The 22,500-nt window shown below is 45.1% G+C and overlaps 1 protein-coding gene across 2 annotated transcripts in view; it reads left to right on the forward strand.

Moving 5' to 3' along the window:
- pkd1a (polycystic kidney disease 1a) overlaps window positions 1–22,500 on the forward strand; it is a 173,188-nt gene that overhangs the window by 36,477 nt on the left and 114,211 nt on the right. For both annotated transcript variants that reach the window (XM_071389881.1, XM_071389882.1), the window contains 8 exons: window positions 348–511; window positions 1,461–1,708; window positions 3,768–4,028; window positions 6,282–6,450; window positions 8,226–8,403; window positions 16,340–16,554; window positions 18,653–18,774; window positions 19,112–19,265. In XM_071389881.1, coding sequence (XP_071245982.1) covers window positions 348–511; window positions 1,461–1,708; window positions 3,768–4,028; window positions 6,282–6,450; window positions 8,226–8,403; window positions 16,340–16,554; window positions 18,653–18,774; window positions 19,112–19,265 — 1,511 coding nt within the window. The remainder of the gene's footprint in view (window positions 1–347; window positions 512–1,460; window positions 1,709–3,767; window positions 4,029–6,281; window positions 6,451–8,225; window positions 8,404–16,339; window positions 16,555–18,652; window positions 18,775–19,111; window positions 19,266–22,500) is intronic.

Here is a 22,500-nt window from a genome sequence, read left to right on the forward strand (position 1 = left end):
TTCCCTCCCTCCCCTCTCCTCCCTCTCTTCTCTCCTCCCATCCCTCTCCTCCCTTTCTCCTCCCTTCCTCTCTCTTTCCCTCCCTCCCCCTCTCCTCCCTCTCTTCTCTCCTCCCATCCCTCTCCTCCCTTTCTCCTCCCTTCCTCTCTCTTTCCCTCCCTCCCCCTCTCCTCCCTCTCTTCTCTCCTCCCATCCCTCTCCTCCCTTTCTCCTCCCTTCCTCTCTCTTTCCCTCCCTCCCCCTCTCCTCCCTCTCTTCTCTCCTCCCATCCCTCTCCTCCCTTTCTCCTCCCTCCTCTCTCTTTCCCTCCCTCCCCCTCTCCTCCCTTTCTCCTCCCTCCTCCACAGTGACTTAAGCAGCAACCCGTTTGTGTGTGACTGTAAGTTATTCCGGTTGGTGAGCTGGCTTCAGGAGAGGGGAGTGCGGGTGCGTCACCCAGAGAACATGCTCTGTGTCCAACCGCCCGACCTGAGACACCAACCACTACTCAACGTGTCACTGCTCACCTGCGGTAAGTCACCCAGAGAACATGCTCTGTGTCCAACCGCCCGACCTGAGACAGCAACCACTACTCAACGTGTCACTGCTCACCTGCGGTAAGACACACAGGGAAACACACACAGAGAAACACACACACACACACACACACACACACACACACACACACACACACACACACACACACACACACACACACACACACACACACACACACACACACACACACACACACACACACACACACACACACACACACAAACTGAGAGACCAACCACTACTCAACGTGTCACTGCTCACCTGCGGTAAGACACACAGGGAAACACACACAGCAGTAGTTGTTGAATTGATTGATCTGTGAACTATACTGTGTGTCTGGAGGACAGTATTGATCTGTGAACTATACTGTGTGTCTGGAGGACAGTATTGATCTGTGAACTATACTGTGTGTCTGGAGGACAGTATTGATCTGTGAACTATACTGTGTGTCTGGAGGACAGTATTGATCTGTGAACTATACTGTGTGTCTGGAGGACAGTATTGATCTGTGAACTATACTGTGTGTCTGGAGGACAGTATTGATCTGTGAACTATACTGTGTGTCTGGAGGACAGTATTGATCTGTGAACTATACTGTGTGTCTGGAGGACAGTATTGATCTGTGAACTATACTGTGTGTCTGGAGGACAGTATTGATCTGTGAACTATACTGTGTGTCTGGAGGACAGTATTGATCTGTGAACTATACTGTGTGTCTGGAGGACAGTATTGATCTGTGAACTATACTGTGTGTCTGGAGGACAGTATTGATCTGTGAACTATACTGTGTGTCTGGAGGACAGTATTGATCTGTGAACTATACTGTGTGTTTGGAGGACAGTATACACAGTTGTTGTAATTAATTCATTTCTAGATGTATTGCTTGATTGATTGGTTGATTGCTGAATGTCTTGATTAACCAGGTCTGAACTATGCAGCCTGTCTGGAGGACAGTGACCACAGCGGAGGAGGCAGTGAGCTGGTCATCTTCTCTTCGTCCACGCCGGGTAACTTCTCCCGGGAGGAGTGTAACTCTGTGTGTTACGGGGCCTCCCAGCGCTACGGGGGCCTGGGGGCCCGGAGGGAGTGTCTCTGCAGCACCAACTATGAACCCAACCGCATCAGTGAAGCTCAGTGCTCTGCTGCCTGCACCAAGCCTCACGTCATGAAGGTGGACGGACACTGGCTAACCACTTCCTCATCACTTTTTCTTTGTTGTAACTTCCTGGTTACTTCCTTGTTTTTGTTATGACGTCCTGATTACTCCCTTGTTTTTGTTATAACTTCCTGATTACTTCCTTGTCTTTGTTATAACTTCCTGATTACTTCCTTGTTTTTGTTATAACTTCCTGATTACTTTATTATTGAAAACTATTTACATTAGTACATGTACAGTGTCTTCAGAAAGTATTCACACCCCTTGACTTTTTCCACATGTTACAGCCTGAATTTAAAATGGATTACACTGCGATTTGTCACTGGCCTACCCACAATACCCCATAATGTCAAAGTGGAATTGTGTTTTTAGACATTTTTACTAATTAATTAAAATGCAAAGCTGAAATGTCTTGAGTCAATAACTATTCAACCACTTTCCTATGACAAGCCTTAATACGTTCAGTAATAAAAATATGCTTAACAAGTCGCATAATAAGTTGCATGAACTCACTCTGTGTGCAATAATAGTCTTTAACATGATTTTTTAATGACTACCTCATCGCTGTACCCCACACGTACAATTATCTGTAAGGTCCCTCAGTCAAGCAGTGAATTTCAAAACAGATTCAACCACAAAGACCAGGGAGGTTTTCCAATGCCTTACAAAGAAGGCCACCTATTGGTAGATGTGTATATAAATAAATAAAAATACATTGAATGTACCTTTTGAGTATGGTAAAGTTATTAGTTACACTTTGGATGGTGTATCTATACGCCCAGTCACTATAAAGATACAGGCGTCCTTCCTAACTCAGTTGCCGGAGAGGAAGGAAACCGCTCAGGGATTTCACAGTGAGGCCAATGGTGACTTTAGAACAGTTACAGAGTTTACTAGCTGTGATAGGAGAAAACTGAGGACGGATCAACAACATTGTTACTCCAACATAGTTACTCCACAATACTAACCTAAATGACAGTGAAAAGGTCTCTTACATTTAAAAAAAAATCTAAAACATGCATCCTGTTTGCAATATGGCACTAAAGTAAAATTGCAAAAAAACGTGGCAAAGAAATAAACTTTGTCCGGAATACAAAGCGTTATGTTTGGGGGAAATCCAACACAACATATCACTGAGTACCACGCTTCATATACTGTATATACAACTTTTTTTAAGTTTGACTTTTTTGGGTGGCTGCATCATGTTATGGCTATGCTTGTCATCGGCGAGGACTAGGGAGTTTTTTTAGGATAAAAATAAATGGAATAGAGCTAAGCAAAATCCTAGAGGAAAACCTGGTTCAGTCTGCTTTACACCAGACACTGGGAGATTAATTCACCTTTTAGCAGGACAGTAATCTAAAACACAAGGCCAAATATACACTGGAGTTGGTTACCAAGACGACATTGAATGTTTCTGAGTGGCCTAGTTACAGGTTTTGTCATCAATCGGCTTGAAAATCTATGGCAAGACTTGAAAATGTCTGTCTAGCAATGATCAACAACCAACTTGACAGAACAAATATTGTACAATCCAGATGTGCAAAGCTCTTAGAGACTTTCCCAGGAAGACTCACAGCTGTAATCGCTGCCAAAGGTGTTTCTACAAAGTATTGACTCAGGGGTGTGAATACTTATGTAAATGATATATTAGAGTATTTCATTTAAAATAAACTTGCAAAATGATGTAAAAGCATGTATTTCCATTTGTCATTATAGGGTATTGTGTGTAGTCATTTTAAAGGCTGTAACACAACAAAATGTGTAATAAGTCGAGGGGTATGAATTCTTTCTGAAAGCAGTGTACATAGTAACGTACAGGACAGATGTAGCAGCTCAGTATTGTGATTTACAAAGTACTGTGATACCAACTGTAGCTGTCTTCTGATTGGTTAAAGTAGTGTGGTGGGACTAACTCCAACTTTGTTCTGATTGGTTAAAGTAGTGTGGTGGGACTAACTCCAACTTTGTTCTGATTGGTTAAAGTAGTGTGGTGGGACTAACTCCAACTTTGTTCTGATTGGTTAAAGGAATGTGGTGGGACTAACTCCAACTTTGTTCTGATTGGTTAAAGGAATGTGGTTGGACGTTGGCCCATGACGTCTTTGTGGTGGACTTCACTGCGTCTCTCCCTCCTTTCCCTCCCGTCAGCGTCCACTCCTCCGCTCATCTGTCCATCCTCTCTTCGGTGACCCCTGTCACTCTCTCCTGGGACTTCGGTGACCTTTCACCCCGGGTCAACGCTACGGAAACGGTCGACATGACAACGCGTCATAAATACGCTGTCCCTGGGCGCTACCCTGTCAGTGTCACCGCCTGGGCCGGACCCAAGGAGGTAATCATTTAGTTCTATCATTCTAGAGGTAATTCTATCATTCCATCATTCTAGAGGTAATCATTTAGATCTATCATTCTAGAGGTAATTATTTAGTTCTATCATTCTAGAGGTAATTCTATCGTTCTAGAGGTAATTCTATCATTCTAGAGGTAATTATATCATTCTAGAGGTAATTACAGTAATCCCTCGTTTATCGCGGGGGTTACGTTCCGAAAATGACCCGCGATAAGTGAAATCCGCGAAATAGAAAACTTTTTTTATTTTTACAATTAGCAACTATTACATGTATACAAATACAGTGACTCACGTGTAGGCCGTTTCGTCGACATTATGGGTTTAGGAGATGTTCGAAATTACAAGATAATTTGGCCAACTTAATGTAAATTTGCCAAGCTGTTTTATGTACGTACACATAACTGCACGAGACGACAAAATGATAGCACAATTCGTAGCATGTTTTGATACAAGAAGCGGGAGTGAGTTTTTAGCGAATCAGAATGCAGAGCACAATGCACCAAAAAAAAAAAAAATATGCATTATGAAAATCCGCGAAATAGCGAATCCGCGATAAGTGAACCGCGAAGTGGCGAGGGATCACTGTATATCATTCTAGAGGTAATCATTTAGTTCTATCATTCTAGAGGTAATCATTTAGTTCTATCGTTCTAGAGGTAATCATTTAGTTCTATCATTCTAGAGGTAATCATTTAGTTCTATCATTCTAGAGGTAATCATTTAGTTCTATCGTTCTAGAGGTAATTCTATCATTCTAGAGGTAATTCTATCATTCTAGAGGTAATTCTATCGTTCTAGAGGTAATTATATCGTTTCTATTGTTCTAGAGGTAATTCTATCGTTCTATCATTCTAGAGGTAATCATTTAGATCTATCATTCTAGAGGTAATCATTTAGTTCTATCGTTCTAGAGGTAATTCTATCATTCTAGAGGTAATTCTATCGTTCTAGAGGTAATTCTATCGTTCTAGAGGTAATTATATCGTTTCTATTGTTCTAGAGGTAATTCTATCGTTTTTATTGTTCTAGAGGTAATTCTATCATTCTAGAGGTAATTCTTTCATTCTAGATGTAATTCTATCGTTCTATCATTCTAGAGGTAATTCTATCATTCTAGAGGTAATTCTATCATTCTAGAGGTAATTCTATCATTCTAGAGGTAATTCTATCATTCTAGAGGTAATTCTGTCATTCTATCATTCTAGAGGTAATTCTATCATTCTAGAGGTAATTCTATCATTCTAGAGGTAATTCTATCATTCTAGAGGTAATTCTATCATTCTAGAGGTAATCATTTAGTTCTATCATTCTCGAGGTAATCATTTAGTTCTATCATTCTAGAGGTAATGCTACCGTTCTATCATTCTAGAGGTAATTCTATCATTATAGAGGTAATTCTATCGTTCTAGAGGTAATTCTATCATTCTATCATTCTAGAGGTAATTCTATCATTCTATCATTCTAGAGGTAATTCTATCATTCTAGAGGTAATTCTTTCATTCTAGATGTAATTCTATCGTTCTATCATTCTAGAGGTAATTCTATCATTCTAGAGGTAATTCTATCGTTCTAGAGGTAATTATATAGTTTCTATTGTTCTAGAGGTAATTCTATCGTTTTTATTGTTCTAGAGGTAATTCTATCATTCTAGAGGTAATTCTATCATTCTAGAGGTAATTCTGTCATTCTATCATTCTAGAGGTAATTCTATCATTCTAGAGGTAATTCTATCATTCTAGAGGTAATTCATCATTCTAGAGGTAATTCTATCATTCTAGAGGTAATTCTATCGTTCTAGAGGTAATTATATAGTTTCTATTGTTCTAGAGGTAATTCTATCGTTTTTATTGTTCTAGAGGTAATTCTATCATTCTAGAGGTAATTCTATCATTCTAGAGGTAATTCTGTCATTCTATCATTCTAGAGGTAATTCTATCATTCTAGAGGTAATTCTATCATTCTAGAGGTAATTCATCATTCTAGAGGTAATTCTATCATTCTATCATTCTAGAGGTAATTCTATCATTCTAGAGGTAATTCTATCATTCTATCATTCTAGAGGTAATTCTATCATTCTAGAGGTAATTCTATCATTCTTACCTTGGATGTTAAAGAGCTGAAAACCTTTTTAGTCTTGTACACTGTAAGTTACAGTACACACAATACACAAAACCCATGCTTGGATGTGTGTGAATTTACCAGAATATGTGTGTGTGCATGCACGTGGGTGTCCAGGTGTGTGCACGCATGGAGGTGAGAGTGACTCTGCCCCCTCGGTTGGAGCTGCACTGCCCACCGCTGACCGTAGCCAATCAGAGCCTGGCGGTAAGACTGGTCAGCTGGGGGGGCGAGGGCGTGGCGGTGGACTGGAGGATCACTAAGGACGGACAGGAGGCCGCCAGAGGTCAGAACACACACACACACACACAGTCTCGTCCTCCCTCTGTGAGTGCCTGTGAAGTTTTCTCTCTTTCATATTCTGTTCTCTCCTCTGTTTCTCTTCAACTCTGGTGTGTCCATCAATGGCTCTGAGTTAGAGAGGCTGGCCGCACTACAAACCAGAGAATAAAGTAAAGGAGAGAGAAGAGGAAGACGGAGGTAGAGAGAGAGGCTGGCCTCACTACAAACCAGAGAATATAGTAAAGGAGAGAGAAGAGGAAGACGAGGGTACAGAGAGAGGCTGGCCTCACTACAAACCAGAGAATATAGTAAAGGAGAGAGAAGAGGAAGACGAGGGTAGAGAGAGAGGCTGGCCTCACTACAAACCAGAGAATATAGTAAATGAGAGAGAAGAGGAAGACGAGGGAAGAGAGAGAGGCTGGCCTCAATACAAACCAGAGAATAAAGTAAATTAGAGAGAAGAGGAAGAGGGAGGTAGAGAGAGAGGCTGGCGTTAGAGGACAGGGTGGGGATGAAAAACAGAGACGCGTCACTTTAGTCTGGAATACAGTGGCAAGTAGTCTTAAAGTAATGCTTTAGTCTGGCTGTCTGGAATACAGTGGCAAGTAGTCTTAAAGTAATGCTTTAGTCTGGCTGTCTGGAATACAGTGGCAGGTAGTCTTAAAGTAATGCTTTAGTCTGGCTGTCTGGAATACAGTGGCAGGTAGTCTTAAAGTAATGCTTTAGTCTGGCTGTCTGGAATACAGTGGCAGGTAGTCTTAAAGTAATGCTTTAGTCTGGCTGTCTGGAATACAGTGGCAGGTAGTCTTAAAGTAATGCTTTAGTCTGGCTGTCTGGAATACAGTGGCAGGTAGTCTTAAAGTAATGCTTTAGTCTGGCTGTCTGGAATACAGTGGCAGGTAGTCTTAAAGTAATGCTTTAGTCTGGCTGTCTGGAATACAGTGGCAAGTAGTCTTAAAGTAATGCTTTAGTCTGGCTGTCTGGAATACAGTGGCAAGTAGTCTTAAAGTAATGCTTTAGTCTGGCTGTCTGGAATACAGTGGCAGGTAGTCTTAAAGTAATGCTTTAGTCTGGCTGTCTGGAATACAGTGGCAGGTAGTCTTAAAGTAATGCTTTAGTCTGGCTGTCTGGCTGTCACATATTAGAACGTTCTCTTCTCTCTATCTCTCCTCTCTCTCTCTTCTCTCTATATCTCTCTCTCTCTTCTCTCTATCTCTCTCTTCTCTCTATATCTCTCTCTCTCTATCTCTTCTATCTATCCATCTCTCTTCTCTCTCTCTCTCTTCTCTCTATATCTCTTTCTCTCTATCTCTCTCTTCTCTCTATATCTCTCTCTCTCTTCTCTCTCTATCTCTCTTCTCTCTCTCTCTCTCTCTCTCTCTCTTCATCTCTGCCTCGTTGATATGTACATTATTGGGTCTGTGTCTTGTTTCTCTCTCAGCCTCTAAAAGCCCAAATTGAAATTATACTTTGTGTCTGTGAGAAAAAGTCAACATTTCATTGGCAGAGCGAAAGTAAACAAAAAATTGAATGTTAAAAGATAACGTTTACCTTCTCCCTCTCTCTCTTTTTCTGTCACTCGTTCTTTCACCATCTCTGCCCTTCCTTCTTCCTCTCTCTCTCTCCTCTTTCTCAATTCATCACGTTTTGTTGGCATGACGAGGTATTATCTTACATTGGAAGGAAACGGCACACAGAAACAGCACAGTTGTGTTATTTACAACAAATAACATTGATCTCTCTCCTCTCGTCCCCCCCCCCCCCCCCCCCCCCCCCCAGCCACACCATATTGTCCCAGGGATGCGGTGTTCCATGCAGACTCGTCCCAGTGCTTCCAGTTGGTTCCAGGGGAGTTCAGCTGGTCTGAAGCCAGGCGACAGTGCTCCTCCACAGGGGGAGACCTGGCCGTGGTCCGCAATGACCCCCTACGCCTCCTGCTGGCCCACAACGTCACACAGTGAGTAGTGGGAAGAGGAGGGGGTGGGGGGCTGGTGTGTGTGTGTGTGTGTGTGTGTGTGTGTGTGTGTGTGTGTGTGTGTGTGTGTGTGTGTGTGTGTGTGTGTGTGTGTGTGTGTGTGTGTGTGTGTGTGTTGTCACACATTAAGTTGGCTGGTGTAGCTCGCTATCTGTTTCTCTGTTTATGGCTTCCTACAGTGAGACATAGTCATATACACACACACACACACACACACACACACACACACACACACACACACACACACACACACACACACACACACACACACACACACACACACACACACACACACACACACACACACACACACACACACACACACACACACCACATCACACACACCACATATTCATATACACACACGTTCAAAAGCTTATTTTTATTGGTCAGTCTGTGATATGGCTTTTTCTTTGCAACTCTGCCTAGAAGGCCAGCATCCCAGAGTCACCTCCTTTACTGTTGACGTTGAGATTGGTGTTTTTCGGGTACTTTTTAATGAAGCTGCCAGTTGAGGACTTGTGAGGCATCTGTTTCTCATACTAGACACTCTAATGTACTTGTCGTCTTGCTCAGTTGTCTACCGGGGCCTCCCCCTCCTCTTTCTATTCTGGTTAGAGCCAGTTTGCGTTGTTCTGTGAAGGGAGTAGTACACAGCGCTGTACGAGATCTTCAGTTTCTTGTCAATTTCTCGCATGGAATAGCCGTCATTTCTCAGAACAAGAATAGACTGACGAGTTTCAGAAGAAAGTTCTTTGTTTCTGGCCATTTTGAGCCTGTAATCGAACCCACAAATGCTGATGCTCCAGATACTCAACTAGTCTAAAGAAGGCCAGTTTTATTGCTTCTTTAATCAGAACAACAGTTTTCAACTGTGTTAACATAATTGCAAAATGGTTTTCTAATGATCAATTAGCCTTTTAAAATTATAAACTTGGATCAGCTAACACAATGTGCCATTGGAACACAGGAGTGATGGTTGCTGATAATGGGCCTCTGTACGGCTATGTAGATATTCCATTAAAAATCTGCCGTTTCCAGCTACAATAGTCATTTACAATATTAACAATGTCTACACTGCATTTCTGATCAATTTGACGCTATTTTAATGGACCAAAAAATGTGCTTTTCTTTCGAAAACAAGGACATTTCTAAGTGACCCCAAACTTTTGAACGGTGGTGTACTACACACTCTACCAGGTAGACTGTAGTCCATCTATATTGTAGGTGTTATTTTAAAGGACATTGACCCTAAACTTTTGAACGGTGGTGTATATATATATAATTATTATTTTGACACATATTTAACTACACACTCTACTACTTGTATATATAATTATTATTTTGACACATATTTAACTACACACTCTACTACTTGTTTAGATGATTTCTTGTTTTGGTTGTTTTGGTTTTTCTCTTCCTCTATCTTCCTCCATCTTGTCTTTCTGTTTAAACAAACAATCTTGTGGTATTTGTTTCATTAGTCCATTGTTGATATATTCCCCAAAATGTTTTGCTTGTCAGCAATCAAGTTTTCAAGATATGTAACTTTTAAAATGCAGAAATCATCCCCGTATGATCCATTTTGTATTTTTAAATATATGAAATATGTAGGATATTGGCCTGTTGGGAACTACAACTCCCTACTACATCACGTAGTTTGTTGGGAACTACAACTCCCTACTACATCACGTAGTTTGGCCTTAATCTGATGTATCTCTAGAGAAACTGCACATTGAGACTCAGAAACAATTATAATTGAACCGACGTCGGTAAAGAAGTTGTTAAAAAAAAAACGGAAAATAACAGAAATGTCAGTTAATTGCTCAGCGCTAGTAGCAGTTCAGAAGAAATGAGTTCTAACACAGAGGATTGTATCTGACATCAGGTCCTCACTGTACAGCTAGAAGGGTTTACACCGTCAGAGGAAGTGTAATATGTTCTAGAATGTGTAAAGGAAGTGTTGGTCTAGCTGGTCCACGTGCAGACTGGCCCCGCGATGGGTGTGTGTTCTCTGTAGGACACACACACACACACACACACACACACACACACACACACACACACACACACACACACACACACACACACACACACACACACACACACACACACACACACACACACAGGGTTCTCTGTTCTGGCCTCTACCAGTCATATAAACACAGCTGCACCACAACCATAGGAGGAGTCCTCCACAGTTCACTCTGTGTGTGTGTGTGTGTGTGTGTGTGTGTGTGTGTGTGTGTGTGTGTGTGTGTGTGTGTGTGTGTGTGTGTGTGTGTGTGTGTGTGTGTGTGTGTGTGTGTGTGTGTGTGTGTGTGTGTGTGTGTGTGTGTGAGTGTGTGTGTGTGTGTGTGTGTGTCTCACTGCTCCACACCCATCATTAACCTGAGGGCTGAGGCTCTGCTCTTAGGAGGTGGGGGGGATATGCTGTTGAAAAGTCTACAGATGGATGAACATCAACAGTATAGATGGACTACAGTCTACCTGGTTGAACATCTATAGATGGACTACAGTCCACCTGGTTGAACATCTACAGTATAGATGGACTACAGTCTACCTGGTTGAACATCTACAGTATAGATGGACTACAGTCTACCTGGTTGAACACCTACAGTATAGATCGACTACAGTCTACCTGGTTGAACATCTATAGATGGACTACAGTCCACCTGGTTGAACATCTACAGTATAGATGGACTACAGTCTACCTGGTTGAACATCTATAGATGGACTACAGTCTACCTGGTTCAACATCTACAGTATAGATGGACTACAGTCTACCTGGTTGAACACCTACAGTATAGATGGACTACAGTCTATCAATCAATCAATCAATTTTATTTTATATAGCCCTTCGTACATCAGCTAATATCTCGAAGTGCTGTACAGACACCCAGCCTAAAACCCCAAACAGCTAGTAATGCAGGTGTAGAAGCACGGTGGCTAGGAAAAACTCCCTAGAAAGGCCAAAACCTAGGAAGAAACCTAGAGAGGAACCAGAGATTATAACAGAACTATGCCAAGATGTTCAAAAATGTTCATAAGTGACAAGCATGGTCAAATAATAATCATGAATAATTTTCAGTTGGCTTTTCATAGCCGATCATCAAGAGTTGAAAAACAACAGGTCTGGGACAGGTGGCGGTTCCATAACCGCAGGCAGAACAGCTGAAACTGGAATAGCAGCAAGGCCAGGCGGACTGGGGACAGCAAGGAGTCACCACGGGCGGCAGTCCCGACGCATGGTCCTAGGGCCCAGGTCCTCCGAGAGAAAGAAAGAGAGAAGGAGAAAATTAGAGAGAGCCAAGATTTTCAAAATTTCCATAAATGACAAGCATGGTCAAATAATAATCAGGAATAAATCTCAGTTGGCTTTTCATAGCCGATCATTAAGAGTTGAAAACAGCAGGTCTGGGACAGGTAGGGGTTCCATAACCGCAGGCAGAACAGTTGAAACTGGAATAGCAGCAAGGCCAGGCGGACTGGGGACAGCAAGGAGTCACCACGGCCGGTAGTCCCGACGTATGGTCCTAGGGCTCAGGTCCTCCGAGAGAAAGAAAGAGAGAACGAGAGAATTAGAGAGAGCATACTTAAATTCACACAGGACACTGGATAAGACAGGAGAAGTACTCCAGGTAACCAACTGACCCTAGCCCCCCGACACAAACTACTGCAGCATAAATACTGGAGGCTGAGACAGGAGCGGTCAGGAGACACTGTGGCCCCATCCGAAGAAACCCCCGGACAGGGCCAAATAGGAAGGATATAACCCCACCCACTTTGCCAAAGCACAGCCCCCGCACCACTAGAGGGAAATCCTCAACCACCAACTTACAATCCTGAGACAAGGCCGAGTATAGCCCACAAAGGTCTCCACCACAGCACAAACCAAGGGGGGGCGCCAACCCAGACAGGAAGATCACGTCAGTAACTCAACCCACTCAAGTGACGCACCCCTCCTAGGGACGGCATGAAAGAGCACCAGCAAGCCAGTGACTCAGTCTACCTGGTTGAACATCTATAGATGGACTACAGTCTACCTGGTTGAACACCTACAGTATAGATGGACTACAGTCTACCTGGTTGAACATCTATAGATGCACTACAGTCTACCTGGTTGAACATCTACAGTATAGATGGACTACAGTCTACCTGGTTGAACATCTACAGTATAGATGGACTACAGTCTACCTGGTTCAACATACAGTATAGATGGACTACAGTCTACCTGGTTGAACATAGAGTATAGATGGACTACAGTCTACCTGGTTGAACACCTACAGTATAGATGGACTACAGTCTACCTGGTTGAACATCTACTGTATAGATGGACTACAGTCTACCTGGTTGAACACCTACAGTATAGATGGACTACAGTCTACCTGGTTGAACATCTACAGATGGACTAGTCTTCCTTGTTGAACATCTGTAGATGGACTACAGTCTTCCTTGAAAGTCAACAGAGGTGATATGTTACTGATATCTGTAGATAGTCTACCTACATAAAGTGTTATCCCCTTCATCATTTTAACCCAGATGGGGCACAGTCCTCCTTTACTCCTCCCCTGTCCTCTCCCCTCCTCCTCTCCCCTCCCCTCCTCCTCTCCCTTTCTCTCGCCTCCCCTTTCCTCTCATCCCCTTCTCTCCTCTCCTCTCTTCCTCTCCTCTCCTCTCATTCTCTCCTCCTCTCCTCTCCTCTCCTCTCCTCTCCTCTCCTCTCCTCTCCTCTCCTCTCCTCTCCTCTCCTCTCCTCTCCTCTCCTCTCCTCTCCTCTCCATCTTATGTAACAACTCACTTCTTCATTGTTTTCTTTTTGGCACAAAGACCTCTCTTTCTCTCCCCTCTATTTTCCTCAGTTCTAGTTTTCTCCAGATGTGAGTATTTGGCTGCTGGAGCCATACAGAGAGACGTTCAAAAAATAACAGGAGAACGGGTGTGTGTGTATCAAGAATAGGAGAAAGCGAGACGAAAAGAGAGAGAGAGATGGAATGCGGGAGAGACATTTGAAAAATAACAAGAGTGACGGGTGTGAGTGTGTAACGAGAGAAGAGAGTGTATAACAACGAGCGAAAGAGATACAACCACTTGGAGAGAGAGAGAGAGAGGGAAAGAGAGAGAGACAGAGAGAGAGAGAGAGAGAGAGAGAGAGAGAGAGAGAGAGAGAGAGAGAGAGAGAGAGAGAGAGAGAGAGAGGGGGAAAGAGAGAGAGAGAGAGAGAGAGAGACAGAGAGAGAGAGAGAGAGGGGGAAAGAGAGAGAGAGAGAGAGGGGGGGGGGAAGAGAGAGAGAGAGCGAGAGAGAGAGAGAGAGAGAGACACAGAGAGAGAGAGAGAGAGTGGGGGGGGAAGAGAGAGAGAGAGCGAGAGAGAGAGAGAGAGACACAGAGAGAGAGAGGGAGAGAGAGAGAGACAGAGAGATAATTTGAATGAACTCTGCTCTGTAATAAAGGCCTGTTGTGCCGTTCAAACGTCCAGAGAGCAGAAACAACCATTCCATTTGGAACTCTCTGCACAGGAGTTCAAGTGAATCAGGAACCAGTTTGCCTGAGCTTCTCAGCAGTGGGAAAAAGTAGGTTCTGAAACTAGGTGGTTTCGTGACACAGTTTAGAAGTAAATCCTGTAACTAGTGTTCATATTGTAACACAGTCGTTTTATATTCAACTCATTACAGCAGAGCTATACTGTCAGAGCTCAGCTATAGCACATCATGAGGTGCACATGTACACACACACACACACACACACATGTACACACACATGTACACACATGTACACATACACACACACACACATGTACAGTGAGGGAAAAAAGTATTTGATCCCCTGCTGATTTTGTACGTTTGCCCACTGACAAAGAAATTATCAGTCTATAATTTTAATGGTAGGTTTATTTGAACAGTGAGAGACAGAATAACAACAAAAATATCCAGAAAAATGCATGTCAAAAATGTTATAAATTGATTTGCATTTTAATGAGGGAAATAAGTATTTGACCCCTTCTCAATCAAAAAGATTTCTGGCTCCCAGGTGTCTTTCATACAGGTAACGAACGGAGATTAGGAGCACACTCTTAAAGGGAGTGCTCCTAATCTCAGTTTCTTACCTGTATAAAAGATACCTGTCCACAGAAGCAATCAATCAATCAGATTCCAAACTCTCCACCATGGCCAAGACCAAAGAGCTCTCCAAGGATGTCAGGGACAAGATTGTAGACCTACACAAGGCTGGAATGGGCTACAAGACCATCGCCAAGCAGCTTGGTGAGAAGGTGACAACATTTTCTGTGATTATTCGCAAATGGAAGAAACACAAAAGAACTGTCAATCTCCCTCAGCCTGGGGCTCCATGCAAGATCTCACCTCGTGGAGTTGCAATGATCATGAGAACGGTGAGGAATCAGCCCAGAACTACACAGGAGGATCTTGTCAATGATCTCAAGGCAGCTGGGACCATAGTCATCAAGAAAACAATTGGTAACACACTATGCCGTGAAGGACTGAAATCCTGCAGCGCCCGCAAGGTCCCCCTGCTCAAGAAAGCACATATACATGCCCGTCTGAAGTTTGCCAATGAACATCTGAATGATTCAGAGGACAACTGGGTGAACGTGTTGTGGTCAGATGAGACCAAAATGGAGTTCTTTGGCATCAACCCAACTTGCCGTGTTTGGAGGAGGAGGAATGCTGCCTATGACCCCAAGAAACCATCCCCACCGTCAAACATGGAGGTGGAAACATTATGCTTTGGGGGTGTTTTTCTGCTAAAGGGACAGGACAACTTCACCGCATCAAAGGGACGATGGACGGGCCCATGTACCGTCAAATCTTGGGTGAAAACCTCCTTCCCTCAGCCAGGGTATTGAAAACGGGTCGTGGATGGGTATTCCAGCATGACAATGACCCAAAACACACGGCCAAGGCAACAAAGGAGTGGCTCAAGAAGAAGCACATTAAGGTCCTGGAGTGGCCTAGCCAGTCTCCAGACCTTAATCCCATAGAAAATCTGTGGAGGGAGCTGAAGGTTCGAGTTGCCAAACGTCAGCCTCGAAACCTTAATGACTTGAAGAAGATCTGCAAAGAGGAGTGGGACAAAATCCCTCCTGAGATGTGTGCAAACCTGGTGGCCAACTACAAGAAACGTCTGACCTCTGTGATTGCCAACAAGGGTTTTGCCACCAAGTACTAAGTCATGTTTTGCAGAGGGGTCAAATACTTATTTCCCTCATTAAAATGCAAATCAATTCATAACATTTTTGACATGCGTTTTTCTGGATTTTTTTGTTGATATTCTGTCTCTCACTGTTCAAATAAACCTACCATTAAAATTATAGACTGATCATTTCTTTGTCAGTGGGCAAACGTACAAAATCAGCAGGGGATCAAATACTTTTTTCCCTCACTGTACATACATACACACACATGTATATACACACACACACACACACGCTGTAGATTTTACTGTGACCCTAGTGTTCTGCTACCACACGTAACTGACGTATGTGTGTGTGTGTGCGCGTGCGTGCGTGCGTGTGCGTGTGTGTGTGTGTGTAATCCTATGAGGAGAGGACATTGAGGTCCATACAATGTGAAGGTTTTTAGTAGCCATGTCAGAGGTCTGACTTTTCTTAACGTTTAACATCACCTGGTCACGGTTCTCTAACCTGTGTGTGTGTGTGGTCTCCGTCGCTAACATGTGTGTGTGTGTTCTCTAAACGTGTGTGTTCTCTATAAGGTGTGTGTCTATAAGGTGTGTGTCTGTAAGGTGTGTGTCTGTAAGGTGTGTGTCTGTAAGGTGTGTGTCTGTAAGGTGTGTGTCTGTAAGGTGTGTGTCTATAAGGTGTGTGTCTGTAAGGTGTGTGTCTATAAGGTGTGTGTCTGTAAGGTGTGTGTGTCTGTAATGTGTGTGTTCTCTACAGGGAGCGTGGTGTTTGGCTGGGTCTCAGTGACGTGGACTCTCCAGGCTCGCTGCGCTGGGTGGACGGCTCGGAGGCGCTGGAGGGCGAGGGCGGAGGGAGAGACCGGGCTACGCTGGTCCGGGGGAAAGTGTGTGTGTCTCTAGACCACACAGCTCTGCCCAGCTCACACCCCTGCAGCACTAAACGGGCCTACTTCTGTCAGTACAGCCCCCAAGGTAGGAGGCTACACACACACACACACACACGCACACGCACATGCTTGGCGGGGCCACTCTGTTGACTCTTCCTTTACAGCAGCTGCAGTCCCCCCCACCGCGACTGTCTCTCACACTGTTACATACCAACAGGGCCATCAAGTCCCGTTGTGACATGTTGTAATCACACGGTGTAGACAGAGGAACACACCAAGGTTACACGCTCTTCTTTATCAGTAGTACTACTAGGATAGTGTTTTCTCCAGTAGTACTACTAGGATAGTGTTTTCTCCAGTAGTACTACTAGGATAGTGTTTTCTCCAGTAGTACTACTAGGATAGTGTTTTCTCCAGTAGTACTACTAGGATAGTGTTTTCTCCAGTAGTACTACTAGGATAGTGTTTTCTCCAGTAGTACTACTAGGATAGTGTTTTCTCCAGTAGTACTACTAGGATAGTGTTTTCTCCAGTAGTACTACTAGGATAGTGTTTTCTCCAGTAGTACTACTAGGATAGTGTTTTCTCCAGTAGTACTACTAGGATAGTATTTTCACCAGTAGTACTACTAGGATAGTGTTTTCTCCAGTAGTACTACTAGGATAGTGTTTTCTCCAGTAGTACTACTAGGATAACGGTTTCTCCAGTAGTACTACTAGGATGGTGTTTTCTCCAGTAGTACTACTAGGATGGTGTTTTCTCCAGTAGTACTACTAGGATAACGGTTTCTCCAGTAGTACTACTAGGATGGTGTTTTCTCCAGTAGTACTACTAGGATAGTGTTTTCTCCAGTAGTACTACTAGGATAGTGTTTTCTCCAGTAGTACTACTAGGATGGTGTTTTCTCCAGTAGTACTACTAGGATAGTGTTTTCTCCAGTAGTACTACTAGGATAGTGTTTTCCCCAGTAGTACTACTAGGATAGTGTTTTCTCCAGTAGTACTACTAGGATAGTGTTTTCTCCAGTAGTACTACTAGGATAGTGTTTTCTCCAGTAGTACTACTAGGATAGTGTTTTCTCCAGTAGTACTACTAGGATAGTGTTTTCTCCAGTAGTACTACTAGGATAGTGTTTTCTCCAGTAGTACTACTAGGATAGTGTTTTCTCCAGTAGTACTACTAGGATAGTGTTTTCCCCAGTAGTACTACTAGGATAGTGTTTTCTCCAGTAGTACTACTAGGATAGTATTTTCCCCAGTAGTACTACAGAGACATCTATTCTTCCATCTTCTTCTCTGTCTTCAGGGCTCTCCCTCTTGTCTTCCCTCTCCTCTCCTCTCCTCTCCTCTCCTCTCCTCTCCTCTCCTCTCCTCTCCTCTCCTCTCCTCTCCTCTCCTCTCCTCTCCTCTCCTCTCCTCTCCTCTCCTCTCCTCTCCTCTCGTCTTCTCTTCCCTCTCTTCCCTCTCTTCCCTCTCTTCCCTCTTTTCTCTCCTCTCCTCTCCTCTCCTCTCCTCTCCTCTCCTCTCCTCTCCTCTCCTCTCCTCTCCTCTCCTCTCCTCTCCCCTCTTTTCTCCTCTCCTCTCCTCTCCTCTCCTCTCCTCTCCTCTCCTCTCGTCTTCCCCCTCTCCTCTCCTCTCCTCTCCTCTTTATCATTTTAAATTGAAGTTTGATGCTGCAGAGGAATTCCTTGTTCAAAGAGTATCTTCAGTAATTACTGTTCCCTGCTCCTGTCTTGCTATCTGAACATCTGAGGGGAATATAACTGAGCTTTTAATGATTCTTTAATGTTGGGAACAGAAGTGTAATTCTCTCTCTGTCTTTCTTACTTTCTCTCTCCTCTCTTTCCTTTTCTTCCTCTCTCTCTCTCTCTATTTACTTTCTCTCCCTCTCTTTCCTGTTCTCTCTCTCCCCCTCTCTTTCCTGTTCTCCCTCTCCCTCTCTCTCTCTCTCTCTCTCTCTCTCTCTCTCTCTCTCTCTCTCTCTCTCTCTCTCTCTCTCTCTCTCTCTCTCTCCCTATCTCTCCTCTCTCTCTCTCTCTCCTCACTTTCTCTCTCTCTCTCTCTCTCTCTCTCTCTCTCTCTCTCTCTCTCTCTCTCTCTCTCTCTCTCTCTCTCTCTCTCTCTCTCTCTCTCTCTCTCTCTCTCTCTCTCTCTCTCTCTCTCTCTCTCTCTCTCTCTCTCTAGTGCGTGTTCCTGATGCGGGGGTGTACCTGGTGGGCTTGGCAGTTTTCCCCACCCACAGACCTCTCTGTAGCCCCGCCCCCACGCCGCTCTCCGCCCTTGAACCACCAGCCAGGAGCATAGAGGTGAGGAGACACACAATGTCACTCCACACATACTTTCAAACTCTCTACACACTCATACAGTCATTCTAAAATATGTTTCTCTCCTCCCCCCTCTCTCCCCCTCTCTCTTTCTCTCCCTCTAACTCTCTCTACTCCCCCTTCTCTCTCTCTCCTCGCCTCTGTCTCTCCCTCTGTCTCTCTCTCTCTCCTCCCCTCTCTCTCCTCCTCTTCTCTCTCCTCCCCTCTCTCTCTCCTCCCCTCTCTCTCTCTCCTCCCCTCTCTCTCCTCCTCTTCTCTCTCCTCCCCTCTCTCTCTCCTCCCCTCTCTCTCTCTCCTCCACTCTCTCTCTCCTCTTCAGCTCCTGTTGTTCCCAGCGTTGGGTTTTGTTCAGGCAGGTCGTGTGTCATCTGTAGAGTTCATCTGTCAGGAGCTGTCCTCACACACTCAGCTTGTCCTACAGATCTACAGACCTCACTGTGACCAGCGCCCTGGACTGACCCTGCTGCTGCCTGGTGAGGACACATAGACAGACCAATAACACACACACACACGCACACGCACACGCACACACACACACACACACAGAGACACGGAAGCAGAAGAGAATAACACAGAACAAAGAGGAAGAGAAAAGGGAGAAGAAGAAATTACAGAAATAGAAAAAAGGAGAGAGAGAGCGGAGGGAGGGAGGGAGAGAGAGAGCGGAGGGAGGGAGAGAGAGAGAGATGGCAGAGGGAGAGAGAGAGAGAGAGCGGAGGGAGGGAGAGAGAGAGATGGCGGAGGGAGAGAGAGAGATGGCAGAGGGAGGAAGGGAGAGAGATGGCGGAGGGAGAGAGAGAGATGGCAGTGGGAGGGAGAGAGAGAGTGGAGGGAGGGAGAGAGAGAGGGATGGCAGAGGGAGAGAGAGAGATGGCGGAGGGAGAGAGAGAGATGGCGGAGGGAGGGAGAGAGAGAGCGGAGGGAGGGAGAGAGAGAGAGATGGCAGAGGGAGAGAGAGAGAGAGCGGAGGGAGGGAGAGAGAGAGAGAGATGGCGGAGGGAGAGAGAGAGATGGCAGAGGGAGGAAGGGAGAGAGATGGCGGAGGGAGAGAGAGAGATGGCAGAGGGAGGGAGAGAGCGGAGGGAGGGAGAGAGAGAGAGATGGCAGAGGGAGAGAGAGAGAGAGTCTGCTTATTGGGCGATTGATATTCTGCCAAGAACACTATCTACACACATCCACAAGCACACACACACTCCGCTAACACACACACACAATCGCTGATTGCAAACACTGCTCATCTCTAAAATATTCACCCAAAACTTCAGCTCTTGTGCTTTCTCTGCCAGCTCTCTCTCTCTCTCCCTCTGCCAGCTCTCTCTCTCTCTCCATCCCGCTCTCTCCCTCCCTCTGCCATCTCTCTTTCTCTTCCTCTGCCAGCTCTCTCTTTCTCTCCCTCTGCCAGCTCTCTCTTTCTCTCCCTCTGCCAGCTCTCTCTTTCTCTCCCTTTGCCAGCTCTCTCTTTCTCTCCCTCTTTCTCTCCCTCTGCCAGCTCTCTCTCTCTCTCCCTCCCGCTCTCTCTCTCTCCCTCCCTCTGCCATCTCTCTTTCTCTCCCTCTGCCAGCTCTCTCTTTCTCTCCCTCTTTCTCTCCCTCTGCCAGCTCTCTCTTTCTCTCCCTCTGCCAGCTCTCTCTTTCTCTCCCTCTTCCAGCTCTCTCCTTCTCTCCCATCCTCTCCATCCCTCCATCTCTTCCTCTGCCTTTTGGCTTCCTGTCAGTGGAAAGTTTAGTTTAGTTTCGCTGTTTTTCATCTGTCAAGACAGAAAGCTCAATACTCTGAACTGCTTAAGTCGTAAAAACGAAGGCTGAAATGACAGATTCTGATGTTTCTTGTCATGAGGATGTTTCCATTGGGAGGTTCCGGAACCAAAAGTGAGCAGAGGGGGGGGGGGGGGGGGGGGTTCTGAGAAAAAAAAGCCCTTTTGTAATAAATCCTTCATGCATATCATCACATTTGCGTAGCAGCATAGAGCCGTAGAGGAGAGGCACTTAGAGAAGCTTCACACACTGGGAACATGTTTAGTAGCCGAGGGGCCGGGAAAAGTCTTGCTTTTTATAAACGCATTTCATGCAATTCTGTAGATGACTGGAGACTGACAGAATCTTTTTCAATGACTCACAAATTGCAGGCTACTTTGAAACTGACAAACTGAGAATCTGAGATCAATAAAAATCGACCTTGTCTTGAACACGTAAATAGTCTAGACCTAGATGTGAGGAGACACGATGTGAGGAGAAACGATGTGAGGAGACACGATGTGAGGAGACACGATGTGAGGAGACACGATGTGAGGAGACACGATGTGAGGAGACTCGATGTGAGGAGACTCGATGTGAGGAGACACGATGTGAGGAGACACGATGTGAGGAGACTCGATGTGAGGAGACACAATGTGAGGAGACACGATGTGAGGAGACACGATGTGAGGAGACACGATGTGAGGAGACTCGATGTGAGGAGACACGATGTGAGGAGACTCGATGTGAGGAGACTCGATGTGAGGAGACACGATGTGAGGAGACACGATGTGAGGAGACACGATGTGTGGAGACACGATGTGAGGAGACACGATGTGAGGAGACACGATGTGAGGAGACACGATGTGAGGAGACTCGATGTGAGGAGACACGATGTGAGGAGACTCGATGTGAGGAGACTCGATGTGAGGAGACACGATGTGAGGAGACACGATGTGAGGAGACACGATGTGTGGAGACACGATGTGAGGAGACACGATGTGTGGAGACACGATGTGTGGAGACACGATGTGAGGAGACACGATGTGAGGAGACACGATGTGAGGAGACACGATGTGAGGAGACTCGATGTGAGGAGACACGATGTGAGGAGACACGATGTGAGGAGACACAATGTGAGGAGACTCGATGTGAGGAGACAAGATGTGAGGAGACACGATGTGAGGAGACACGATGTGTGGAGACACGATGTGAGGAGACACGATGTGTGGAGACACGATGTGAGGAGACACGATGTGAGGAGACACGATGTGAGGAGACACGATGTGTGGAGACACGATGTGAGGAGACACGATGTGAGGAGACACGATGTGAGGAGGCACGATGTGAGGAGGCACGATGTGTGGAGACACGATGTGTGGAGACACGATGTGTGGAGACACGATGTGAGGAGACACGATGTGAGGAGACACGATGTGTGGAGACACGATGTGAGGAGACACGATGTGAGGAGACACGATGTGTGGAGACACGATGTGAGGAGACACGATGTGAGGAGACACGATGTGTGGAGACACGATGTGAGGAGACACGATGTGAGGAGACAAGATGTGAGGAGACACGATGTGAGGAGACAAGATGTGAGGAGACACGATGTGAGGAGACACGATGTGAGGAGACACGATGTGAGGAGACACGATGTGAGGAGACACGATGTGAGGAGACACGATGTGAGGAGACTCGATGTGAGGAGACACGATGTGAGGAGACACGATGTGAGGAGACACGATGTGAGGAGATTTTGTCAGCCTACAGCAGACAGATTAGAGTCTTCTGTTTTCTGCAGGAGACATTTGCTTTCCAACCTGTGTTTTCCTGCGATTTGTGTTTGAAATGTTGTGAAAGGCCTGTTTTGTCTGCATGCTGTCGATCACTGACAGATTTGCAGAACATTCCTGACTGTAGGCCTTGTTATTGGGCTACACACAATCCACAGCCAGGCAGTTTTTAAAAG

This window comes from Salvelinus alpinus, chromosome 2 (assembly GCF_045679555.1).
Source record: "Salvelinus alpinus chromosome 2, SLU_Salpinus.1, whole genome shotgun sequence".
Lineage (NCBI taxonomy): Eukaryota > Metazoa > Chordata > Actinopteri > Salmoniformes > Salmonidae > Salvelinus > Salvelinus alpinus.